A 21,503-nucleotide genomic window follows, 5' to 3' on the forward strand; every position below is an offset into this window, starting at 1 on the left:
GTAACATGTATGTTCCTAAAATGTAATCTGAAAGTGGGCAGTAGAACATAAACAGAGGCTAACTTTTATGCTAGGACAAGAGGAAGAGGGCTTAAAATAGAAATCTAGATGATTTAAAGGGGCTTCTCTGATGAGAGATGCATTAATCTATAGGTTTAAAGATGATAACTTACCAGTACCTTGAGGGTCAGCCTCCAGCTACCCTGGGTATACAAAAAGTCCATGAGGGTGGCAAGGGCTTAGGAAAAATTCTCATCTATCTGAGGGCTAGAATTTTTCTATCTGAGGGGAAAAATAAGGAAACACACATGCTTTCTGATGGGAACTTTCTCTTCTACTTCACCTTAAAAAAATATCTTTCTCTGAAAATCTGTCTCCTCACAGTGACATCTCTTAACATACAGATACACACACACACACACATACACACACACACACACACACACTCACACATATATCTTTACATACATACATTTCAGAATCTCTTTCTGAAAATCCCTCTTTCTCTCTCCCCAGCCTACTTATTCATTCTCTTTCCTCAGCTCCCTCTGGACACACACACATACACACACACACACACACACACACACACACACACACACACACACACACACACTGCACAGCTCTTCACAGTTCTTTCCCATAGCTCTTTTCATACAGCTCCCCTACATAGCTCTACACAGGCCCCCTCACATTTCTTTACATACAGCTATAATGTATTACATTCCTTCACACACTACTGCATCATTCATTCACTCTTTACTCTCCGGTTGGTCTCTCACCTTACTCTTTCATCCTCCCTCTTTACAGCCAAACTTTGGACAACTGTATATTACATTTTCAGGGTCTGACCCATTCTCATAACACATGGTAAGTCACAGTTTTTCTCAGGCTAGGAATGTCACACAGACTGGCCAATGTGTAACGCTTGGCTAAGCACATGGCCTCAGTTGGTGAGATTTCCCAAACAGAAAGTAAACAATTGGCTGAACCTCGAGCCTGTAACATAAACTGAGGCTGGGACTACATGCAATTACTGTCAATTACTGTAGTCAACTACTGTAGAGGGGACGTGCAGAAAGAGAATTTGCTGCAGAAAGTTATGTCTACCAAAGTTGCTTCAGTTCTGACCTTGATTTAGCAAAAACACCTGAAACTTATGCTTGTGTTTTCTCTGCATGAACAATCAGTCTTTGTCACAGATTGTTGTGGCACAGGTGTGTAGGTTCATGAGGATCCATGGAAAGAAGACTCAGAGGTACCTTAAGAATGAATCTAGCCTTTCATGGCTGCAGGAGGGTCTAGCGTCTAAGGACTGAAGCACTTTCCCTTTGCCCAGGGCATTTTTATTTTTCTCAATATTTACAGTTTAGCCAGTTGGTTTCCATATACTCAGAACAACCTGAAAGGAGCTCCCCAAAATACAATGCCAAGTGCAAATTCCTTGATTTATCAGGTACTACAGTTTTCCAGGTTTCCTAAACCAAGTTTTACATAGGCCTTTGATCCTTAGGAGACTCTCAGACAAGATTCACATAGGGTGGTAAGGGAAACAAAAGGTCTCCTTAAACAACAGATGGATTGGGGCGAGGTGCTACTCTCTGGAGCCAGAACAGGAGTAGCTCAGCAGGGATGCAGCCACATAACTATTTTGAATTTGTTCTGAAATATAAAATTAGCTGCCTTTGTGACTGAAAATGCTGTTGCTTCCCTGTGTCAGTTATGAAAAAATATTCTAGTATTATTAGGATTATACAGCTTAAGCAGAAATCATCTTCTTGACCATCCACAGCAGTACATGTGCCCAAAGATGGAATATTTTCATGAATTAAGCACACAAGTAGTGGGCAAAATACCCAAAGCTGTTATTAGGGAAGAAATGAAGTGGCACAGGAGAAAATTACAAACAAAAACAACAGGTCAGTGACTCCACGGCCTTGCCAGGTGGGGCTTCTGCATCCAGTGAGTCTGGTGGGTCGACCTGTTAAATACTAGTTGTCACCTGCTGTATACTCCCATGGCCTCCTGCAATAACTAACATAGGCTAAAGCTTAATAATATGGCCATGTAACAGAATAATAGCATTTTTTTTTCTCCCTGGGCCTATGACATTGTAGTCAAGTGTTTGGAATACAGTTAATAATACCAGACAGTCATGAGTTTCATCTTGTGGAGCTGATCTTAAGTGCCAATAAAAAAAAGTGGTTGGTTATTCCTACACTATCCATACCACTATTGCACCAATGGACAAACTAAACTTGTCCTTGCTGTAGCTCACAGTGTTCCCAGCTGGACCTGATTACTGAGCACTTTTCTCCCAGGTTTGCATAAACAGAATTTTCTAATACTAAGAAAGCTAGCCTGCAGGGCGAAGTTCCAGGTCAGTGTCTGCCTGACTTCTCCATATTCTACGATTCGGTTCCTTTGGCAATAGGATCTTAACATCAAGATCTGGAATGTAACCCAGAGCAATGGCAATATTCCATAATATCTGGGGATCAATGAGAACCCACTGACCAGCAACTTTAAACCTATACCTGGGACTGAGCATTTTATTTAATAGTCTGTGGTATCTGGGAAAGGTATTGGTCCCTACAAAACCCTGCCTTAGATATGTATATGTAAGTAAGTTAGAAATTTTCTTCAGGACTAGATACCAAACAGAAGTTTCAAAGATGACCACTGATTATTCCTTCACATACTCCCTCTACTCTGCTCTTCCATTCTCAACCCCTCCTATACTATAATTTCTCTTTCTTCCTTCATGTCAACTATATTATATCACAGTTCCCTTAAAATTCACCCCTGTAGCCGCTCACTAGTTCTCTCCCTTTTGGGTGGTATTCCAGTTTAAACACACTTATACAAAGTTTCAAATATAGCATCCAAATATAGTAGGGAATATGTAGTATTTGTCATTGTCTTCTTTTTAAGGTCTGGTTACCTCTCTTAGAAAGATTATTTCATACTCCACACATTTACCTGAGAATTTCATAATTTTGTTTTTCTTTACAGCTGAATAATATTCTATTGTGAGTATGAGATTATGGGGGCCAATTTCATTCAAAATTAATGCTGTTATTCTGTTACATGGCCATATTAGTAAACTTTAGCCTATGTTAATTATTATCTTTAAAGATACAGATTATTGCATCACTCATCAGAGAAGCCCCATAAATCATCTGGATTTCTATTTTAAACCCTACCACATTTTCATTATCTATTCATCAAGTAACAGACATTCTAGTTGTTTGTATTTTCTGGCTATTCTGAGAAAAGGTGCAATCAACCGGAATGAGCATGTATTTCTATAGTAGTATATTGCAAGTATTTCTATAAGTATATAAGCAAGTATTTCTATAATAGTATATTGGGAATATGTCCAAGAGTTGTACAATTGGATCATTTGCTAGACCTATTTATAGACTTTTAAGGAACATTCACACTGATTTACATAATTGCTGTCCAGTTTGCATGCCCACTAAAAGTGGGTAAGTATTTCTCTTTCTCCACATTCATGCTGGCATTAGCTGTCTTTTTTTTTTCTTTTTTCTTTTTTGGTTGTGGCCATTCTGACTGGGGAAAGATATAATCTCAATATAGTTTGAATGTGCACTTATTTGGTGGTTAAGGATGACAACATACTGAGAATTCAACTAAGGAAGCCATCCGGCTAACAACAGACTCCAAAGCAAAATCTTGAAATAAATCTAATGAAAGAGGTGAAAGACCTGTACAATAAAAATGTCAAGAGACTGAATTTAGAAATAGAAGATACTAGTGACAGAAATATCTCCAAGGCACATATATTAGAAGGATCAATATTCTGAAAATAGCCAACTTACCTGTGGTAGCTTGAGTGTAATTGGCCCCCATAATCTCATAGGAAATGGCACTATTAGGAGGTGTGGTATTGTTGGAGGAAGTGTGTCGCTGTGGGGGCAGGCTTTGAGGTTTCCGATGCTCAGGATATCATCTAGTGTCTCAGCTGACTTCCTATTGCCTTCAAGCCAAGACATAGCCAGCACCATGTCTGCCTGTGTCTACCACACTCCCGGCCATGATAATAATGGTCTTAGAGTTGCAGTGGTCATGGTGTCTCTTCACAACAATGGAAACCCTAAGACACCACCAAAGTCAGTCTGCAGATTCAATGAAACCCCCATCAACATTCCAATGCAATTCTCCACTGAAATTTACAGTGCTGTGCAAAACAACAAAAAAGCAGCATGATATTCTCATTCAAATGGACGGTTATCAATGGGATAGAATTGAGGACCCAGACAATAGCCATGCTCCTACAGCCGCCTAATTTCTGACAGAGTCCAAAATAAAACACCAGAAAAAAAGACAGAATCTTAACCAAATGATGCTGGTTCAAGTGGATAACTACCTGTATAAGAAATAAACTATCCATATCTCTCACCCTGCCCAAAACTCACCCTGAAACTGAATTGAGGCGCTCACCACGGAATCTGATGTCCTGAACCTGTTAGAGGAGAAAGTGGGGCATACACTTGAGCTCACTGGAACAAGAAAGAGTTTCTGGATAAAATCCTGATAGCACTGTCAGTAAGAGCAGTAAATGACAAAGAGGATTGACTCATGAATTGGAAAACTTCTATACAGGAATGTACACCGTCTTTGTAATGAAGAGGGAGCCTACAGATTTGGAAAATAAGAAAAAAAAAAACTAGGCACCTGTCATATAGTTAGGTACTATGTAGAATGTACAAATAAAGAATTGTCTTTGATTATGGACATTTCTCTTTAGAGCTTAGAATATAGCCAGGCGGTGGTGGTGCACACCTTTAATCCCAGCACTCGGGAGGCAGAGCCAGGCGGATCTCTGTGAGTTCGAGGCCAGCCCGGTCTCCAAAGCGAGTTCCAGGAAAGGCGCAAAGCTACACAGAGAAACCCTGTCTCGAAAAACCAAAAAAAAAAAAAAAAAGAATATTGTGATTACCTTTTTCTATATTATGAAACAACTTTGAAACCAATCTTCTGGGGTATTCTTGACTTGTTCAATGGGAAGGGATGCTGAGGTGAAGGTAGCACCTATGCACTGTACCATCACAACCCTGATAAAGCTTCCAAATAATCTTTTTGTTTCATGCAAAAACTGAATATATGTTTAAGCCAACAAATATCAAGTGCTAGTTTTGATGAATCTTTATTCTGAGAAATAAAGTTTTAAATGAAATAACACATTTTTCTTTAAAATCTCTATGACAAAACACTTGAAACTAATGACACGTTCATTTGGTAAAGTGTAATGACTTTAGAATCTTTATTGTTTGTGGATGCTGTTTGCTTGTCAGCCAATGTTGAATTTCCCTAAAATATTGTTAAGGAAAGGCATAAAAGTGATTACTATTTTATCTGTTCAGATGTTAATAAATGTTTAATACTCATATAGTTAGAATATAGAATGTATTTCAATTAATTTTTAATTGAACTTATTAAATAATCTATTTGTCTTGGCTAAAATTTTGTAATCCTGAAGTCCTATTTTAGAAGAGTTTAAAACCTAGAGACTCTCAAATGATTGCTAAGAACCCTCTGATCTTCAAGCAGGCCTACCTGTAACATTTTGTTCCAGACAGTCTGAATAATAATGATTGCTGCCCACTCCTTCCCACTTAGAAGATAGAAACTTGAAAATGTTACTGCTTCATTTATCTACTTTGGCACAGGTTGCTGAACAATTGAAATAATCCACTTTTCCATTGAGAACCTGAAATAAAGATCTATGCATTCCCAATCACATTCTGATGATGGAAGACAAGTGTGCAGAGATTCACCAGAGCCGTGCTGTCACACAGACGTGGGACCACATTTCTGGTTAACAGTAGAGACAAAGGCATAGGGGGGCGTGTGCTTGGGACAAATAAGTTAACCAAGGGAACGGCCAAGCAAAGGCCCAAGGAGGAGGTGGGATGTGGGTGAATCTGAGCTAAATACCAATTGCTGTTGATAAGGATCAAGGAAAGAAACCTTGAAGTGTATGCAGAGCAGGGCAAATGGTCTGAGTGAATGGTGCCTTTGAATTTAATCTTCAAACATTTTCTGTAATCTTGTGTTCCATTTAAAGCACTTTTAGCCTGCATGCAAAAACAATCTTCCATGTCCCTATGAGACAAAATTATACTCTGAGCCAAGAGCCTAGCATTCCAGAAATGTAAGCCATGGTACAGAAATCCAAATTCAATTCATCAACACCATCTGTATCACCAGCTGTTCACCTTTCAGACTTTCTTTCATTTTTCAAGTACGCCATATTCACAAGACAATAAAATATTAAGGAAAATGCTCTTCATGATTAGAAGTCCTCGATCTCAAAACTATCCCCCAGTGTTCTTCACTGATGTTGCTTATGCCACCTGAGAAACAAATTGTATTTATTTGTCTTGGGGCTATTTTATGTAATGTTTAGCAATGTCTTCATCTGAAAAATCTAAAAGCATGCCCCCGAGGAACAGTATGTGTTTCTGTGAGTTTGTCAAGATGGTCACATTCAGCAAATTCTGCGTCATTTGGCTTAATATTTACCAGCCACATCACACTTTTGGGGAGCCGAGCTCCTCCTATTGGTCTGTGCTTCTGCAGAGGGTTTGACTTCTCATTCATCCATTTATTCATTCACAGATTTACATCATTCTCACTGATTACTCATTATATAACAACCAAATCACACCAAAAAGTCTTTCTCATATTGTCTATTATTCAATTCTCATGTCTTTGATTCTTAACCACATCACTGAGGATATTAAAAATTCTTGCTTTTAGGGAATTTGTAAAGGAACATGAGCTATTGCAAGTAGAGATTTTAATGCATAGATTGACCTGATAGTGCTATAATTTCATCTCAGGTGTCAGCTAGATGAAGGATTATATGTTGAAGGTATTGGGAGGTTTTAGAATCTTCAGGAAATGGGCTTACTGGAGAGAAGATAGGCCCTTGGGGGTCAGTATTGAAGAAGATATTGGAACCTCAGCCCCCTCCTTTCCTCAAGTTGTTATTGATAATTTTAATATATCAGCAAAAACTTCACAAAATCACATGAATATTATATTCAATAATGCATTCAGTTGGATATATAATTTGGCTAGAAAATTAGTCGCTGTCTGGGGAAATGGCCCAGTCAAGAAAGTGCATGCCTGTTCCTGAGTTCAGTTTCCAAAGCCTGTGTAAAAATGACAGAAATGGAGATGATGAAATGTCTCAGCAGTTAAGAGTAGTTACTAGTCTTGCAGAGGACCTGAGTTCAGGTCCCAGTACCAATGTCTGGGAAGCTCAAAACCACCCATAACTCCATTTCCTGGCAATCTGACACCCTCTTCTTGACTCTTCATACAACTATACTCATATGGACAAATCTGCACTCAAACACATGCATATACATAACTAAACGAAACAAAATAAATAATCTTTCAAACAAAATGCCAGGCATGGTTTTTCATGCTAATAATCTTAGTTCTGGGGAGGCAAAGAAAGGATTACAGGGGGTCCCTGACTAGCCGGCCTAGACTAACTCATAAGATCCAGGCCAATGAGAGTTCCTGTTTCAAAGGACATAGCCAACACTCATGAAACTGACACTTGAGTTGGTTCTCCGGCTTCTACACACACAGGTGCATTTTTGTGTGTATACTGGCATGGACACATGACTCAACATACACAGGAAAACATACACACGCACATGCACAAACACATACAAAATTTTAATTATAAAATGAATTTAATTACATCCAACTTCAGAGATGTGGTTATATTAAAACAAGACACTTTAGGTGGGCTATACTCCAGTCGGGCTGGTAAACTTACATTATACTAAGTAGACATTTTGAAACAGAAAGGGACAGTTAGTATTCCCATACATAGAAGACCCTGTGGATATATATCAAGAAGATGGTCATCTGCAAGCACGTTTAAAACAATAATACAAAAAAGAAAACAACAAACAAACAATGAAGATCATAGGTAGGGACTCTGCTTGGCATTCTGGTTCAGAAGCATGTAACAAACTATAGAGGTACAGACAGATTCACAAGTAAGAAAGCTCTGTGGCAGAGAAGTGCCTTGATTAAACAGGTAAGATGGAGAATGTCAAGGACATTTAGATTGTATTCCAAGTTATAGTGCTAATTAATCTAACTCTTCACATTGCTAACACAAGTTGATGAAAGACATTAACAAGATGATTGACAGGTATCCGGACATCTCTGATCGAATTTGAGTTATGCATTGAATCTACAGCACCTTTATACTGGAGAGTCTCTTCCTCAGTTATGTAATAAGACTAGTTTCGTGAGGTTTTATACAATTAGATGGGTTAATGTGTTCCAACAGCACAATGACCCACATAACTGTTAGCTATAAGCCTATTTATTTTTATCATCATGGGGAACAGACACTGTTCAAAGTTTTCCTGGGTAAATTTCACATACATTTCATAGAGGACTTAGAAACACAATGAATTAAATTAATCTACTCAAAGTTATATCATTAAATTAAGGATTTAGGATTTCATCTTAAGCATCATAGGTCCACTAATTATTAATTTATTGGGTACAATAGCACAACATTCTTGTTTGCAGCACATAAAAATTTGTTCATATTCACAAGGTTCACATTAATCCAACTTATTTCACTAAACAATAAATTTTCAAATTAAAAATATCATTTCTTTTTTTTACAACAATAGAGAGGAACAGTGATATTGATTTTTGCTCCACATTAAAGCACTAAACTTGGGCCGGGTGGTGGTGGCGCACGCCTTTAATCCCAGCACTCGGGAGGCAGAGGCAGACGGATCTCTGTGAGTTCGAGGCCAGCCTGGTCTCCAAAGCAAGTTCCAGGAAAGGCACAAAGCTACACAGAGAAACCCTGTCTTGAAAAACAAAAACAAAAACAAAAAAAAAAAAAAAAAAAAAAAAGCACTAAACTGGTCATTTCCCTTTAGAAAAATATGTTTTTAACATATTCATTTATTAGGAATAAACACTCAATGTTAAAATGTATATAGGAAGCAGATAAGGAGAAACAAACAGCTTTAGAATATATTCAGAATACTTTTTATTAAACGCATATTATTTTGAAGAATCCAAAATAAGAAATGATAGACACACCCGAATTACAGATTGGATAGTTCATTCTAAAACAATGGCGGTTACATTGTTGCATTTGAGAAATTACTTGGTTCACAGTTTTAAACCTGGTAAAAGAAGGCTCTCACACCATCTGTGTCTTACAGGCTTCTGGTAGAAGTTCTGTCTTGATTCTTTCTTTAAGTACAAAATTATATTTACAAAATGGTGGTCTTTGAAAGAGAAGAAAAGAGGGAAACCATTATTTGTAAAGTAGCACATTTTATTTCCTTTTCATGTAAATCTTAGAATAGTCTAAATCTGTAACTACCTAGCTTTCCAAAAGCAGGGACTTGTAACAATCCCATAGAACTGAATCCACTCGTTCTATCTGTGTACAGATGACGTAGAGAGAATGCTTATGCCATGGAAAGTGTTCTTTCCTTCCACGTCTGTCTCTGGTATGTCACAGGATATTAACATTGTATAGGCTAGATCATACTACTGAAATCAGTCCCTTCCTGAATTTAACTTTAAAGTAGCTATAATACATCTTCCATCACAACTACTACCAAGGAGAAAGAGTGAGATATAAGACATATTTTATCTAAATTCTTTTCTTCCTATTTTGCCATTTATTAAAACTGAAATAACACCATGTAACATATTATACATTTTAATAAGAACATGTATACAGTGCTTGAGAAGACTAATAGATTAAACCACTGTGGTTAGTTAAGCATCTTGTCCAGTTGTTTATTTTCCTGTTAATGTTTGGAAAAGCTTGAAAATAATTCCTTTACACGATTAAACATTGTACGTATTGCAGATGAAAAACAAATGATCCCCAAGAACCCACATACATTCAGGCCCAAGCAACTTGTTATAAATTAACAGCATGGAAGCAAGCAAGGTATTTTTCCCAGTCAGTTCTTTTACAGGCAGGCTGCATTTTGCAGTTACAAAGAAAAGATCGATCACTTTATTATTTATCTGAAAAAGTAATCTTATAAAAAAAATCTTAAGAGAATCACAAATCTCAACTTTTATATATGAAAAACAATCAGTTATCTCTACTCTAAATCCTCATGGTGCATACCCATCAGTCAAAAGGTTTTTTTATATCAGGAAGCTGAGGGCAGAAATGGGTGCAAGGAATTAATTTAGCACCTTTGATCACCAATCCATCCTAGCAAGAAAGGTATGTCAGCCAGCAATAGCCAGGCTGCCATTGGTTTTGTTCCCTGACCTCACTGAGTCCCTCATTTAACTATTAAAAGTGTGTCTTTCTAAACTTTAAATTGTTTCCCAAGATTTTCTACCTCAAAGTCATTAACAAAAACATCTTTACCTAACCTTAAGTCAGTATTCAAAGCTTTGTTTTAGCCATGACACACACTGAAACCTGTGAACACATCTCCCAACATTAAGATTAAAAGAACGTGAGCTAGCTTAATTTCTGGGGCTCAGTGGTTTTCCTTAATCATTAATCTAAATCACAGTCTGTATGGCTCCTCAAGAGAAATTCATAAGTCCTAGCTGTGTGACATTTCCTTGTTCTTATTTTCTATCCTCTGCAGCCCCTGCTTTATCGGAGTGGGGGCAATAGTATATGTTACCTTTACCTATATTAATTTTCTCACTAAACTAACCACTATCATAATTCCTTACTATATTTGTTAGAAATCCTAAATCATCAAAATTCTATTTAAACTAACATTATTATTGTATAAAATCATTATTTCAATTAAATAGTACAGCTTAAGAGGAAATCATCTTCATAATAAACCACAGGTAAAAATGCCCAATAGAACTGGATATTTCCACAAAATAATCACACTACATTAAAGGCAGTGGGGATCCCCCAACACTCATTCACACCATGAAAAAATGCCGCACCAGAAAAAAATGACAGTGGCAAGTTTGAAGTTCCACACCCATATAAAAGCCAGGTACTGTAGTACAAGTCTGTAACCCCAGTACTGGGGGTGCACTGTGAGGTGGCCCATTCCTACAAATAACTGTTAGATCTGTGTGACAGAATCCATGAGCTCTAGGTCCAATGAAAGACCTTGTCTCAAAAAAAAAAAATCAGAAGTGACTAAGGAAAACTTCTGATTTTTATCTCTAGCCTTTATAAGACACATTCACACACATGTGCACATAAACATGAACAAACACATACACCCTATTTGAAGATGTATGTACATACCCATATACTACACACACACACACACACACACACACACACACACACACACACACACACACACACGCACACACACACACACACACACACACACACACACACACACACACACACCATGTCTCTAATTATTGTTATCTCTTTCATAGATTAACTATTTAAGCAGAAATGGTACAGTTTTATGGACATTTGAAATGAAAATGTTTGCCAACAGCAGCACAAAAAGTATCATTGAAAAGTAAAAGCAGTGTACTGCGATATTCTCCCATGTAAAGTGTTAAAAAAAATCACTTAAACTAAATATTATAATATAAACTTCAAAGAAACCATCCACAAATCCACATAAAGAAGCAATGAAATTATGTAACTCCTCAATTTATCCAAAACAAAGATGATGAAATAAAATGAGCAGAGAACCAATAGGACAAATAGGAAACAAAAAGGCAATGCTTGAATTAACCTGCACTGTCATCCGGTTTATTTAGTTAAATGTGTAAATGCCTAAGTTCAAGAGCAGAGACGACCTCACCATCACCATCTGAGAAATGCAAAGTAACAAGCTATATTTGCCTGCCTATTAAAAAAACTAGAAGTGAAACACAAGAGACCAACCAAGCAGCCATAACAACAAAACCAAAACCCAACCTGGTTGTGGTGGTTTGAATGAGATGCCCCCATAGGTCTCAGGCCTTTGAATACTTAGTCACTCTTGGTGTCAGTTTGGCAAGGATTAGGAGGTGTGGCCTTGTTGGGGAAGGAGTGTTAGGTTTCTAAAGTCTCCCTCCATCCCACGTATGCGTATGCTCTGTTTCCAGCTGTGGAGAAGAATATTGCTGCTGGGCCAGGAACAGCTTACACATGGTAGCAACTTTGATTTGGTCAAGTTGGTGCTGCCTACATCGACATCACGTAAGTGGTAGCTGACATGCTGAGCTGGATATGTACAATTTCCACCCAAAAAGATTTTTAAGCTTTCATTTGGGTTTGTGTCAAGTCCAAGGGACTTGTGCGCATCCGGGATAGAAGAAGAAACCATTCAGGTGTGACACAAGGCAGAAGAAACAAGGGTGGGAAACTGTTTACAAACGAACTGCTGGGAAGGGGTCACCTGCTGCTCATGCTGAAGTGCAGTTACCTATGTTCGTCCAGAACCAGTTTTGGTCTAATCCACATAACTGGCTTTATTTGACCCTCTTAAAGGTTTAAGTTCAAGCATATTTTGTCAGCTGTTCAGTTTCAGTGGAATCTTGTACTTCTGGTTCATTATAACAATTGTTCTCTCAAATTCAAAAAAAAAAAAAAAAAGAAAGAAAGAATGTGAACACTCAGATGTCCAGTACCATGCCTGCTTACCTTCCGCTGTGCTCCCTGCCATTATGTTGATAGACTCCTCTCCCCTTGGAAGTGCAAGCCCCACTGAAATGCTTTTTTTTTTTTTCTATAAGGGGCTTTTGTCATGGTGTTTATCACAGTAATACAAAGTAACTAAGACAATGGGGAAAGTACACTTGTCCGAAGAGCAATAAATACATAATGCTGTTCAAAACCCAAAACATATAGTTACTTTGAAAAATACTTTGACTGTTTCATATAAAGTTTAAGACACATCATATGACCGAGCAACCCTACTTCTAGGTATCTGTCCAAGACAAATGACATTTTATAGTCACATAAAAGCTCGTATACAAGTCCAGGCTTGCTCACAGAAAACAAAACTGCAAACCCATGTCTTTTAAGTGGTGATTGGATAAGCATATTATGTAATACTTTTATAACAAAATAATATTCATCCCTAACTTTCATGATATGGGCAACAGCTAAGTGCAAAATTCTATGTATACAATGACCTATAATCCCATGTGTACAATATCCAGAAAAATATGAGCCAGCCACAGCAGGTGAGGTCAGAATGCAGCTGAAAAGCAAAGCATAGAATCAATAAACTTTGGTGAATTCTAAATTCTGCCTGTGGTTTTAACTACAATTCTACACTTAATAAAATCCATGCAAATACACACCAACAGAAATATTTCACATTAAATTTTTAAAGTGGCTTCAGTCACGAGTTTTCTGAAAGTCATCCAAGGTCACACCTCTCATGTGTATTTCTCTTAGTCCCTCGAGTCTAAGATTTAATTTACTTGGAGTGGCTGGGCAGAGGCTCTGGCTGGTCTCTATCAAACTACTTCTGGAGATATAATTACTCATCAAGGGTGTGCAGACTAAGGTGGATCAGAAGGCATCATATCCTTTATAATTCACATCTCCAACAGTCTGGCAGTCTGAATTCTTGCTGACTGTATATTATCTGTGTGGACATATGTGAAGAGGAACGCTACTAGATGGTTATGGCAATTATCTAGGGAATTAAACATAAAGCATACTTTCATCCAATCATCAGTTTGCATTTCTATCTCTGTCCAGAAGATGATGTTAAGAGCTTCATTAAATATCCAGAAGTAAATAATCATAAGCCATCCATAGTTTAGGTTTTGAGAAAGAAAATCCCATACCTGTGTGTTTTATGCACTGGATCATATATAAGTGGCTTTGCCCTATTTCTTAATTAATGGAATTAATTAATTAATTCTATTTATTAATTAATGGAAAATGCTCTTATTGTAAAAAATAAATACCAAACCATATATAGATGAAAACTTAAAACTTTGTCCTCCAAGATATGACATCCTGCTCCAACCACACGTTTGTAAGGAATGATGATAGTAAATGTTCTTGCTTGGATTGATTGGTTTTGATATTTGCATACATTTCAACCACAGGGACAATGAAAACTGCCTTTTATCACTATAATAGCATTTTACTGATTATTGAATGTAGGTATATTATCATACTGAAATTTGTAAGATGATTTGCATTTAAATTAGTTTCCAACACTTCTCTGTAGATGTGGAACCCATCTAAATGCATGTTTTCAGATTGGGAAACAGCTCAGTCAGTCAGTAACACAAGTATGGTGATCTTGAATTGGATCCCTAGCACTCATATAAAAAGGCTGGCACAATGTCACTCTCTCATAATTTCAACATTGGAAGGGTGGAGAGGGGCAGATCCCTGGGGGTCATTATTGTGATGCCAGTGACAGACCCTGTCTTCAACAAAATGTGAGTGGCACTTGAAGAATGATACCTAAATTTGACCTCTTGCCTCAACACACACATATGCACATGCACCATGGACTCATACATTCATACACAAGCATTCTATATCATTACACACACACACACACACACACACACACACACACACACACACACACAAAATCATATATTGCTTTTGTTTTTACTTTCTACAAATATTTGTCATCTTACTGCACTTTTATAAAAGATACTTGGGAATTCATTTTTATATGTATAAAAAGTAAATGAAAGTAGAAATAGTACAACAATCTAAAGAGATTACAATCAATCCGCAAACCACTTCTTTTATTATGTACATATGGGTGGGATACATATGAGATATGCATGTATGCACGTGAGTATGTACCTATACATAAGAAATGCATGTGTGTATGTGTGATACATTGTAGCTAGAGTTTTCCTGCCTGGCCCACGGTCAAGGCAAATCTCTCTCACCTGCCAGTCCCACAGCCGCTCAGACCCAACCAAGTAAACACAGAGACTTATATTGCTTACAAACTGTATGGCCGTACCAGGCTTCTTGCTAACTGTTCTTACAGCTTAAATTAATCCATTTCTATAAATCTATACCTTGCCACGTGGCTCGTGGCCTACCGGCATCTTCACATGCTGTTTGTCATCGTGGCGGCTGGCAGTGTCTCTGACTCAGCCTTCCACTTCCCAGCTTTATTCTCCTCCTTGTCCCGCCTATACTTCCTCCTGCCTGACTACTGGCCAATCAGTTTTTGATTTACTAACCAATCCGAGCAACACATTTGCCATACAGAACATCCCACAGCAATGCATTTACCTCTGCATGAACATGCAGAGGCTAGAACATGATGTTGGTATCTTTTCTCGTCATTTTCTACCTTATTTCCTTGTGGTATGATTCTTACTGAACCTGGAGATCCCTGTGTTTACCAGCCTGGCTGTCAGCAAACTCCATGATTCCCCCGTGTCCCTTCATCCAACACTGGAGTCACAGTTGTGGCGGGCAATGGCTGACCTTTTCAGGGGTGTTAGGAATCCCACTTGTGGTCCACCCTAACATAAAGAGCCTGCTTTCTCCCTTTCCTCTTCCACTGTGTCTCACGCTTGAGCCTCGCTGAGCTGCTGAGATGTGCAGCTTCCATGTCCTGTTCCGTGTCTCTTAAATTCTAATAAAACTGTTTTTGAGCTAAAAACAAACCAACCAACAAACAAGCAAAAAAATAAAATATTGATAAGCCTTCAAGGGATATATTGTATCAATTCCCCACCTTAACAATACCTTATGACATTATTATGTGTGTTTGTGTGGGGTTTTGTTGTTGTTGTTGTTGTTGTTGCTCAGATAATGTGATTCTAAACTATCACAAGTATCACTCAAGACAAAAAAATACATTTTATGTCCTTTTAAAAATATTTTGAGATCCTTTTATAATAAAATTAACCAACATTTACACACATAAATTCTTAACCAAAACTTAAAGAGCATGTTTAATGTTAAGACAAAATGTTTAAATCAAAATTTAGATTTCCTACCTTTCTGGGTGTGTAAGTGACTTTAACACAAGACTCTGGACTCTGTATTGGCACGTGGAACAGCAGGAATCGGGGGAATGTAAGTATGTTACATATATGCATGAAATGTTCACAATATCCCTTATGAACTGAGCAAGGATCTTGACTCCTTGAAGATTATCAAATGGTTTGCTCTTCCTAAATAGAAAAACTTGATAGTCTCAGTATATTAATAAATTAAACATATTTTTTTCTAAATCAATGTAATACTAATGAAACACAGGGGACAATTTTATAGGAAAGAGGTCAGACAAGACAGAATAAAATAACAGTGAGGATATATGCACTCCCATATCAAAATGTGGAGAGCATATTTTGTCTAAGGTCTATCCTGTATTTGACTTTGTAGAGCATTCTTCAGTCATCACAATTCCTTCAGTTGACTAGGAGTTCAAATGAAAAATGTTACTCTTCAACACATTTTATAATTTTTTTCCTTAAAGAAAATATCAATAAAATACTGAGATTTAAAATGAAAAGTAAAAGCAATATCTTATAAGCATAATTTTATGACCACTCTCAATGTATCAAGTAACAGTGCTTCAAGCATACACTTGGACCTTATTTAGCCAGCAACTTCCCTTTTAGGATATTATAAGAATGGCCATTTTAAGGTAAGAAAACTGAAGTTCATATCATACAAAGTGCTTTCTAGAATTCACATGGCTACTAGTTAGTTATGTGCTGTATAAAACCATATTTGTAAATTCTGTTCATTACTCCTTCTCACAGTTCTTCACCTCTGTGTGGCAGAAATATGAGTTCATAAAATAATTACCATCATTATAGACTTGTCCAAGTACAAGAGCTCTCTGTTGTCATCTCTCAGTAGCTAAAATTAAGGGCAAAAGCGAGTTGGACCAGAGGAACCACAAGATTTAGGTCAGAAGAAAGAAGTGAATGGGAAGGAGGAAAGGAAGGAAGGAGAAAAAAGAGAAAGAATATGGAAATCTTTATTGAAAAAAAGTGTTTTTCATCAAAATGTGAAGCAAAGGCAAGGGTTTGTCTAGAACAGAGAGCAAAACAGCAGCCCATGGGGGCCCCAATATTTCCTACCAAGCTTGACTTCTCTTTGCCCCACTACCCCTTTTATTCTCCACAGAAGTTAGGCTCACCAAAGGATGTCACTGTTCCCTTCAAAGTTCATCACTGCTCTCACCCTGGCAGGGTTACCCACCTTCCCCCCAAGAATACAAATTTATTGGGTGTATTGCTAATGTGTTTCAAAGAGCATACCCAGATTTCTCAGTGTTCCTTCAACACACACAGATAGGAATATGTCACCTGAAAATTCATGTATCCCCTAGCAGTTCCAACTGTTATTTCCTCAATACCAAGGGCTTATCCTCTCCTTCTTGTCTCTTCTCTTCTCTTCTCTTCTCTTCTCTTCTCTTCTCTTCTCTTCTCTTCTCTTCTCTTCTCTTCTCTTCTCTTCCCTTCCCTTCCCTTCCCTTCCCTTCCCTTCCCTTCCCTTCCCTTCCCTTCCCTCCCCTCCCCTCCCCTTCCCTTCCCTTCCCTTCTCTCTCTCCTCACTTTTCTCTCTCATCTCCCTTTCTCTCTCTCCCTCTCTGTCACTCTCAATATCTCTGTTCTTTCACTTTCCCCTGTGTTCAGACTGTCTCAGTGTAAACAATCATAAAAAACTGTCTGGAGGAATATTAATATCATAATTTTGGTTTTATCATTAATTTAAAGTTTATATGCTGCACTAGTCTGAAACTTTTTTTTTTTGGTTTTTCAAGACAGGGTTTCTCTGTGTAGTTTTGCACCCTTCCTGGAACTGCTTTGTAGACCAGGCTGGCCTCGAACACAAAGATCTGCCTGCCTCTGCCTCCCAAGTGCTGGGATTAAAGGCTTGCGCCACCACCGCCTGGCAAGTCTGAAACTTTTTAAAGACAGATCTAATATACATACATACATATATATTATGAACTTCTTTCTTGCCAGTGTACTCTCTCAAAACATTTATTGAATGATTAAATTGGAAACTGTCTGTAGAACCCTCTACTTCACATATAATGGTTTGGTATGGAAGGGTATTTTAAATATTTTTGAGGGTCCACAACTCAAAATTTGAAGTTATTCTGGATTGATTTACTTTTCTCAATTTAGCACTTCAGATAAATCAGGTAAACCCATCCCACACAGATTTGGAAGCCTTAGAACCTCTAGAATCTCTCTTGGTCTTTGTCTTTATTCCCCAGAATTTGCCTAGTTCCCATCATCTATCACTGAAATATAACAATAGCCATTTCTGAAGACTCCAAATTTCCTTTAATCTCACCATAATTCACCTGATGGACTGCTCTAATATGAACATCTAATACTCACATTCCTTATTTAAAAGACTACCATGAGGGTGGGTGAAATAGCTTAGTGAATGAAGGCTACCAAACCTGACAACCTGGAAACCACATGAATGAAGCAGAGAGTCAGTACCCAAGATATGTCCTCTGACCGCCACACACATGCTGTAGCATTTGCACCCTTCCTTCCACAACACACAAAAATACGCTCAATCAATATAGTAAAAGTAAACAAATAAAACCCTAAATTTATAAAACATTACATTTCAAATCATATTACACTAACTGAGTGCTCTTTAGTGACCTTGAAAAAATGACCACACCACAACAATATATATGAAAATCAGAAGCCAACACATTTCCAGTGAAGTCCCCCTTTACTAATAAAAAACGAAACGAAAGCATACAGTGCACAGATCCTGTACAAGAAGAGCAGGGGAGTAGGATGAGGGGGGAAGGGAGAGGAGGAGGAAAGGGACAAGAAGGAGGATCAGGAGGAGGAAGAAGAGTGATTATAATGTAAAGGTCAAGTTCAGCATCTATACATGCTATAGTCATAAGTGACCCTAATTTTTCTCTGTATAATATTGTGAATTGTGTATGAAAAGCAAATATTCCTGTTTCAATTTTTGAAGGTAAATGCATGGTCTTTTAAGATTCTTTGGTTCTTCTAGTGTTTGAACAAAAGTTCAAATGCCAAATAACTCTAATGGAAAAAAAAATAAACAGCCAAGCTTAGGTGGCTATATTGTAATAAGTATACATGTTCTAATAACTTTATCCCCTACATATTGAATCCATTATGAGTGAAATTCATCACTATTTCAAAGTGTTTAACTGTTTGCAAAATAAAGGAGAACAAATTTCTTTACCTACTGGAAAAAAATGAAGCAACTGCATTAGGAGATTGGTCTATATGGTATTTATGAGTTCAATCACTCTGTTTTATCTGGGCCTGGGAACGCAACTTCTCCCAGCTTGCTTATGGGATTGCATTACTTTCAAATGTGTTTATTCCTCTTCTGACTTCTGACTGCACATTAAGTGGTAATCTATCATGAAACTCACTACTGAGATTCAATTAGGTATTAGCCTCCACCAGTGTTCGGTGATTTCCTTCTGAACAATAACACTATTTCAGTTTTGAGTGCCCAGATGTCCTTTAAACATCTGAATATGTTTAGTCATAAGTAATGTGCTGGGTAAGTGAATTAATTTAAAGCTAACAGCATATTTCTTATAAGAATACTTGATAGACTATATATGTCTGTGTAATATACACAAAACCTTTTTACAATTTAAGAGATCTTTATTAATGAACTATTTACTCAATTGCATTTAGTATTATAGCGTACAATATATAAGCAATGTCTAAGCTTAGGTGAAAAGGTGTTGAAAAGTTCTCTTAATGAAATATGGACCTACACAGAAGTAAGGAATTTAGATCAAAATTCTTATATGATATGTTCTATATCTTCTTTGAGTGACTTAAAGAGGTAAAAAAGAGAAGGAAAAAATTACTTTTACACTACCATTTTCATGTTATCACTAATTTATCTGCAATAATTCTTACTAATTTAAAAAATATATTTATATAATACAACATTAAAATATTTGTGTCAATTTTTACTCGCCTGATGTTGACCCAGTATTTCATTTCTGAGAATGATCCTAGCATCCATTGTGGAAGCTCTTAGTTTTACTTCACTAGGAAGACTTTCAGTATTTTGCCAACATGAACTTTTTTCTTGTGATCTTCTTCATGAATTCTAAGATTTGAAATGTTTTTTTTCTATGTTACATACCACCTTTATTATGTGATATGTCTATGTATTGTATTTTTGTGACATTGCAGATTTTTCATAAATATTAATAGCATTGTAGCATTAAGGATGTTGCTACCATGGTTTGACAACCAAACTTGCTTCCAGTCAGGGAGGTTTTCCTCTCTCACAGTTGACAGCTGACTAAACCTGTATGTCACAATATGTCCACAGCCAAGACTCACCACACATTATATTTAGTCTATTGTCCAGTTCATTTATTATAATTACTTCAGCTGTGACAGCAGTAAATGTTGGCGATAACAACTGTGGCTTCTGCAACTCAAAAGTCACCAATAACAAGTTAGAGTTGAAGTTAATGTATGGCCTATTAATAGTTAAATAAAGTTTATTACTTATTTAATCACCAGACGTAAAAGAGTTCTAAATGATTAAACCAGCACATTGGAAACTGTAATTTCAATGAAAACATGCACCTTTATGTCATTCTTTTGCTTAAAACAATTTTTTTTATTTTAAGAATTTATCTAAGAGATAAACAGATGTTCAGCAAATTTGAGCTGAGAATGAGCTTGAAGATTAAGTAGCTGTGGAAACGTGCATATCCAATCATACACATGTAACTAGTCATTTGGAATTGAGGAAAAAGATACCTCAACCTATATTTTTGAGCTTTATGATTCAGAGTTCTATAAATGTTAAATTTGTCTCACTCTGTCTTTGACTGATGGCATCAAGTTTTTATTTACATCACTGTGAAAATCATATCCCATTAAAAACTGGAGAAAGTGAGCAAGCAAGATGGTTAGGAGGAATACTGGAATTAAGAGTCAAAAACAAGACAAAAAAATGGCTTCTCCCATTCCTCTAACATTTGTGGCCATGAACTGTAAAACGTGTCCTAGCTATTACACATTCAACATCTTCCCAAAGAATGAAACAGCAGAACAAGATATGCAAAATGCCACTAATATTTAAGCCTCTCCATTTAGAAAATTCACTCTGAATTATCTACTTAACCATTCATAGATATGCAAATAAGCAGACATTTAATTCCTGGAAAAAGTAAATGATAACTGGTACTTACACATAGAGCCTAGGGTATTCAAATCTCTGAAGGTTGTTTAATAAACTAAATGAAATTGAGCCGTCCTTTATAGTTCCATCCAAAGCAACTATACTGAGAACAAAATAATAGGCTACAAAATAAAAATACAGAATGTTAATCATTTTATATTTCAAACTTGGTTTGGTTTTGTCACATAGGCAAAAAATACATGAAAGCACACATGATATATGTAGTAGAGTCCCATATTTTATATTCAGGCAAAATTTTCAGATAGAATAATTTTATCAATGGAGAATGCATTCTGCTTCTTGTTGGGTTATTTCCAAAATATCTTTCTTAATTCTT

The 21,503-nt window shown here is 37.0% G+C and overlaps 1 protein-coding gene across 1 annotated transcript in view; it reads right to left on the bottom strand.

Moving 5' to 3' along the window:
• Positions 1 to 9,235: 9,235 nt before the first annotated feature.
• The window catches only part of Lipi (lipase I), a 35,444-nt gene continuing 23,176 nt past the window's right edge, over positions 9,236 to 21,503 (bottom strand). Inside the window, exons 8-10 of the mRNA XM_052739713.1 lie at positions 21,177 to 21,288; positions 15,961 to 16,137; positions 9,236 to 9,323 (exon numbers count right to left, since the gene is read on the bottom strand). Coding sequence (XP_052595673.1) covers positions 9,236 to 9,323; positions 15,961 to 16,137; positions 21,177 to 21,288 — 377 coding nt within the window. The remainder of the gene's footprint in view (positions 9,324 to 15,960; positions 16,138 to 21,176; positions 21,289 to 21,503) is intronic.

The sequence above is a fragment of the Peromyscus californicus genome, unplaced genomic scaffold (assembly GCF_007827085.1).
Source record: "Peromyscus californicus insignis strain IS unplaced genomic scaffold, ASM782708v3 Scaffold_16__1_contigs__length_79575227, whole genome shotgun sequence".
Lineage (NCBI taxonomy): Eukaryota > Metazoa > Chordata > Mammalia > Rodentia > Cricetidae > Peromyscus > Peromyscus californicus.